The 6,000-nt window shown below is 46.1% G+C and overlaps 1 protein-coding gene across 1 annotated transcript in view; it reads right to left on the reverse strand.

The window, feature by feature from the left end:
* LOC144484667 (uncharacterized) overlaps positions 1 to 5,182 on the reverse strand; it is a 44,044-nt gene extending 38,862 nt beyond the window's left edge. The window contains exon 1 of the mRNA XM_078203131.1: positions 4,231 to 5,182. Coding sequence (XP_078059257.1) covers positions 4,231 to 4,996 — 766 coding nt within the window. The 5' untranslated portion in view covers positions 4,997 to 5,182. The remainder of the gene's footprint in view (positions 1 to 4,230) is intronic.
* Between the last annotated feature and the right edge of the window lie 818 nt (positions 5,183 to 6,000).

Below are 6,000 nucleotides of genomic sequence, written 5' to 3' on the forward strand. Positions count from 1 at the left end.
GTCGGTGCGGTTTTTCGCTGTGGCGCGTTGGAACTGTTGATCAATGAGTCTAGCGCCATATCCTGTTCTTATGAGGGCATCTTTCAGCTTCCACCCTAAACACGTTAAAGAAGCCATCCCCTACGGACAAGCCCTCCGTATACACATGATCTGCTCGGATGAGGAGGATCGCAACAGACACCACCAGACGCTGAAAGATGCCCTCATAAGAACAGGATATGGCGCTCGACTCATTGATCAACAGTTCCAACGTGCCACAGCGAAAAACCGCACCGACCTCCTCAGAAGACAAACACGGGACACAGTGGACAGAGTACCCTTCGTTGTCCAGTACTTCCCCGGAGCGGAGAAGCTACGGCATCTCCTCCGGAGCCTTCAACATGTCATTGATGAAGACGAACATCTCGCCAAGGCCATCCCCACACCCCCACTTCATGCCTTCAAACAACCGCACAACCTCAAACAGACCATTGTCCGCAGCAAACTACCCAGCCTTCAGGAGAACAGTGACCAAGACACCACACAACCCTGCCACAGCAACCTCTGCAAGACGTGCCGGATCATCAACACAGATGCCATCATCTCACGTGAGAACACCATCCACCAGGTACACGGTACATACTCTTGCAACTCGGCCAACGTTGTCTACCTGATACGCTGCAAGAAAGGATGTCCCGAGGCATGGTACATTGGGGAAACTATGCAGACGCTGCGACAACGGATGAATGAACACCGCTCGACAATCACCAGGCAAGACTGTTCTCTTCCTGTTGGGGAGCACTTCAGCGGTCACGGGCATTCGGCCTCTGATATTCGGGTAAGCGTTCTCCAAGGCGGCCTTCACGACACACGACAGTGCAGAGTCGCTGAGCAGAAACTGATAGCCAAGTTCCGCACACACGAGGACGGCCTCAACCGGGATATTGGGTTCATGTCACACTATTTGTAACTCCCACAGTTGCGTGGACCTGCAGAGTTTCACTGGCTGTCTTGTCTGGAGACAATACACATCTTTTTAGCCTGTCTTGATGCTCTCTCCACTCCCATTGTTTTGTTTCTTAAAGACTTGATTAGTTGTAAGTATTCGCATTCCAACCATTATTCATGTAAATTGAGTCTGTGTCTTTATAAGTTCTGTTTGTGAACAGAATTCCCACTCACCTGAAGAAGGGGCTTAGAGCTTCGAAAGCTTGTGTGGCTTTTGCTACCAAATAAACCTGTTGGACTTTAACCTGGTGTTGTTAAACTTCTTACTGTGTTTACCCCAGTCCAACGCCGGCATCTCCACATCATAACTGAAGCATAACATCTTTACTTCTATGTTCAATTTCTCTCGTAATAAAGGAGAGCATTACATTTGTAAGAAGTTTAATTTATTTGAACTAAGATTTATGGGGTTCTCTTGTTTACAATAACCTCTCTAATCATAAATCACACCAGGTTCCAGTGTCTTAACCATATGGCAAGAAAGAACAATTTAAATGGTGAATTCAGAAAGTTTATTAACCATTAAAAATGGAACAAGTCAGAACAATAACAGGCAAAGTATCGATTAACAGTTAATAGAGAAAGCTTAACTTTAACAATTGAACAGACTTCTCTCCATCCCTCTCAGACCAGGACATGAAGTGACCGCTCCAAAAACATGGATAACTTGTAAAACCAACAGCTCTCCACACCTCTCTGTAAACATATCTCCCTCCACCTCTCTCTACCAAATTGGCATCTCAAGACCACTTCTTTATACTTTAAAAATGTCGAAAGCCTATCTTAGCCAATTCCCATAAATCTTCAATTATAAACTAAAATAGACATGAGTTTTCAGATGATTTGAAAAGAAATGAACTGTCTGCTGAAAGGGTTATTTCTACAGAACCTGAAGGGATGGGGAGTGAGCAGAAAAAAATTGGCCCTCAATAACACCACTTTACACAAGTATAAAAATCAAAACAAACTAGATTGTAAACTTCAGCTCTTAATTTCTTTGTTATATTCCATTACCTAATTATTTTTATTTGATCAGTTTTTGTTCGGGATGGATAACTTCTGTTCTTTATAAACTGATTCACTCATTTTGTTTATTCTACATGGGTTCGGAGAATCAGAACCCAGACTTTATCATCCTTATCCTTTTTCCCCTTTTGCCACCACTCCCTCTGTTTTACGGGAGGGTCGTGGGGATTCCAATCAGAACTAATCATTTTATCATAAAAGTAAAATACTGCGGATGCTGGAATCTGAAACAACAGAAAATGCTGGAAAAGCTCAGCAGGTCTGACAGCATCTGTGGAGATAGAGTGGAGCCAATGTTTAAAGTATGGATGACCCTTCATAAGAGCTGTTATGAAGTGTCTTCCAGACTCGAAACGTTAGCTGTATTCTCTAATAATTTTATCGATACGTTTCTTGTTCTTAGTTTCCAAATAGCAGGTAAGAGACCTGTCCAGTACCCACTCGAGCTCTGATTTTTCACTGGCCATGCTTGGGTCGGATTATAGCCATTAGAATCTACTCTCAGAGGTCTGCTTTTCAGTCCAGTGCTACTTGAAGTATACCGTCACTTCACTGACTAATGGGTCACATCTCCCTCACAGTTCTTATCACAAATTTGGGATAAAATAATTTAAACAATGCCTGAGAACGCTTTTTAACTTCTTAACCAACTATCTACCACTGTTTGTTGATTGGTCAGACCTCCCGTTCACAGATTCAGGTATCTCAGCCGCTGAACATCAGCCGGTCCTGGAATAAGTTTAATTCAAACTCATTCTGAATAAATCTTCTCACCAGGTCCTCTGTCGGGGCCCTGCTAAGCAGCTTTAATGGTTCGTGATTGCAGAAACTGAGCAGTCACAGGAATGTGGTCAAGATAGTCCAGTCCCATAATGCCTCACATTCAATCTGCAGTCCTTCAATTATAACAGAATATGTGGCTGTATGTAGCTGCCTCGGCCATGGTCAACCCCAACACTGCCTTCCTGAACTGTTACAATGCCTGAGGTGTAAGTACACAGTAAGAAGTCTCACACCAAGTTAAAGTCCAACAGGTTTATTTGGTAGCAAACACCACTAGCTTTCGGAGCGCTGCTCCTTCGTCAGGTGAGTGGGAGTTCTGATCATAAAAAATCCTGTTTTGTGAACAGAACTCCCACTCACCTGACGAAGGAGCAGCGCTCCGAAAGCTAGTGGCGTTTGCTACCAAATAAACCTGTTGGACTTTAACTTGGTGTTGTGAGACTTCTTACTGTGTTTATCCCAGTCCAACGCCGGCATCTCCACATTGTGTAAGTACATCCACAGTGATATTAGGGAAAGATTTCCAGCTACACATTCCAGACTTTCACTGGACTGTTGGTGGATACCAGATTGATATATTCCATTCAACCACACCCAAGGTGAGTTATTCCAATTCCTTTATTGCCCAGGACAATATATTCACAATATCTTTAAAACAGAAATTAAACATTCCCATTTGATTTCAGGTACTAACATATTCTGTTAGTTTGTTCTTTATTGTCGATGTCAGGCTGGGGTTGCTTCCCTTGTTTCCCTCCCCAAGGAGATTGAGGGGAGATTTGATAGAGGTGGACAAGATTCTGACAGATTTAGATAAGGTGGACAAAGAAAAGCTGTTCCCATTAGCTGATGAGACAAGGACGAGGGGGTCACAGATTTAAAGTTTTGGGTCAGAGATGTAGGGGGGGATGTGAGGAAGAATATTTTGATGCAGCGAATGGTAATGACCTGGAACTCGCTGCCTACGAGGGTGGAGGAAGTGGAGACAATAAACAATTACAAAGGAAATTGGATGGGCATTGGGAGGTTTCAAACAGAAATGCTGACTAAATATCTCTGAACTTCCTCACACCCGGTCACTCTGTGATCCTAGAGAAATTTGAAACCGGGTATCGCAACAAGACTCAAAGAGCACCAGCTACTGGAGGCCAAGTTGTGAGACTGGTCAGTCCAGCAGAACGAAACCCTCTGACCCTCCCCATTGGCCAACTGTGAGAATGAACAAAATGCAGTCCTGGATGTAATTGAGAGCAGAAACAATAACAGCAGAATCCAACCCCTGTGAACTTGTTGGTGCCTCAGCAGCTGTGATGAAATTCTGAACCCTTTTTATACACTGAGCAGGTGAACGGTTTCTCCCCAGTGTAACCTCACTGATGTCTCAGCAGGTGGGACAACTGAGTGAATTCCTTCCCACACTGAGAGTAGGTGAATGGCCTCTCCCCTTGTGAACTCTCTGGTGTCTCTGCAGGTTGGATGACTGAGCGAAACTCTTCCCACACTGAGAGCAGGTAAATGGCCTCTCCCCGCTGTGAACCCGCTGATGTGTCCGCAGGACGGATGACCGAGTGAATCCCTTCCCACACTGAGAGCAGGTGAACGGTCTCTCCCCATTGTGAACTCGCTGGTGTATCCGCAGGTCGGATGATCGAGTGAATCTCTTTCCACACTGAGAGCAGGTGAACGGCCTCTCCCCATTGTGAATTCGCTGGTGTCTCTGCAAGGCGGATGACACAGTGAATCCCTTTCCACACTGAGAGCAGGTGAATGGCCTCTCCCCAGTGTGAACACGCTGATGTATCTGCAGGTCGGATGACCGAGTGAATCCCTTTCCACACTGAGAGCAGGTGAATGGCCTCTCCCCAGTGTGAATTCGCTGGTGTGTCCATAGATTGGATAACTGGTTGAACCCCTTCCCACACTGAGGGCAGGTGAACGGCCTCTCCCCAGTGTGAATTCGCTGGTGTCTCTGCAAAGTGGATGACACAGTGAATCCCTTTCCACACTGAGAGCAGGTAAACGGTCTCTCTCCAGTGTGAACTCGCTTGTGTGACTGCAGGTGGGGGAACCGAATGAATCCCTCCCCACACTGGGAGCAGATGAATGGTCTCTCCCCAGTGTGGTTGCGCCGATGAGCATCCAGCAGAGAGGGGCATCTGTATCTCTTTCCACAGTCTGCACATTTCCATGGTTTCTCCATGGTGCAGGTGTCCTTGCCTCTCCCTTGGGTCGACAATCAGTTGAAGCCTCGTCCACACACAGAACACGAGTACAGTCTCTCCCCGCTGTGAATGGTGTGATATTTATTCAGGCTGTGTAACTGGTTAAAGCTCTTCAGTCAGTGCACTGGAACACTCTCACTTGAATGTGGAAGTGTGTTGGTGCTTTTCCAGTCACACAGATTCAATGGCCGATGATATTTAGGTCCCAAGGAATATGACTCTGCCAGATCTAGACGTGACGTTTGAGATTTCAGCCTGTGATTCCTCTTTCAATATCCTGTAAAACAAGTTGACACAAGTCATCAGTGTCAGTACAGGATCGAAATTCAGCACAGACAATTCCAGTTTCTATCGAACATTCTCTCTCATTCCCCAAAAGCTGTAAATCTCCATCCCACACACTCTCCCTCCATTCTCACTCTGCTGTATCTAATATTCACCCTCCCAATTCTCCTGAAGGTGCTGATTGAGGCTGATTGACAGATCCACGCTCACTGCTTCCTGTCCTGGAGTGGAGATGCTGGCGTTGGACTGGGGTAAACACAGTAAGGAGTCTAACAACACCAGGTTAAAGTCCAACAGGTTTATTTGGTAGCAAACGCCACTAGCTTTCAGAGCGCTGCTCCCTCGAAGACTCCATCGAGGGAGCAGCCATTATCCTGTCCTGGACACAGAGGGCTGAAAATCTCCATGCAGGCGGCCAGACAGATCTATGCCCTTATGACTGGACTAAAAATGTGTGGAATGTACAGACTGGATTCGCGACCTTTCCCTTCAGTTGCTGCAAGTCCCCAATTTCCCCCAGAATGAGAAAAGAAATGGAAAGGGGGAGAAGAGAAACTGTTTTACTCACAGATGGTGGCGAAAGGAGGATGTTTCAGTCTGCATGAAGCTCGATTGGCATTGTCACCATGCCCGCGCTCTGATTGGCTGGAGGTCTCGATGACTTCCGGTCCTCCAGAGCTGCCGATTGGCCAGAGCC

The sequence above is a fragment of the Mustelus asterias genome, unplaced genomic scaffold (assembly GCF_964213995.1).
Source record: "Mustelus asterias unplaced genomic scaffold, sMusAst1.hap1.1 HAP1_SCAFFOLD_122, whole genome shotgun sequence".
Classification (NCBI taxonomy): domain Eukaryota; kingdom Metazoa; phylum Chordata; class Chondrichthyes; order Carcharhiniformes; family Triakidae; genus Mustelus; species Mustelus asterias.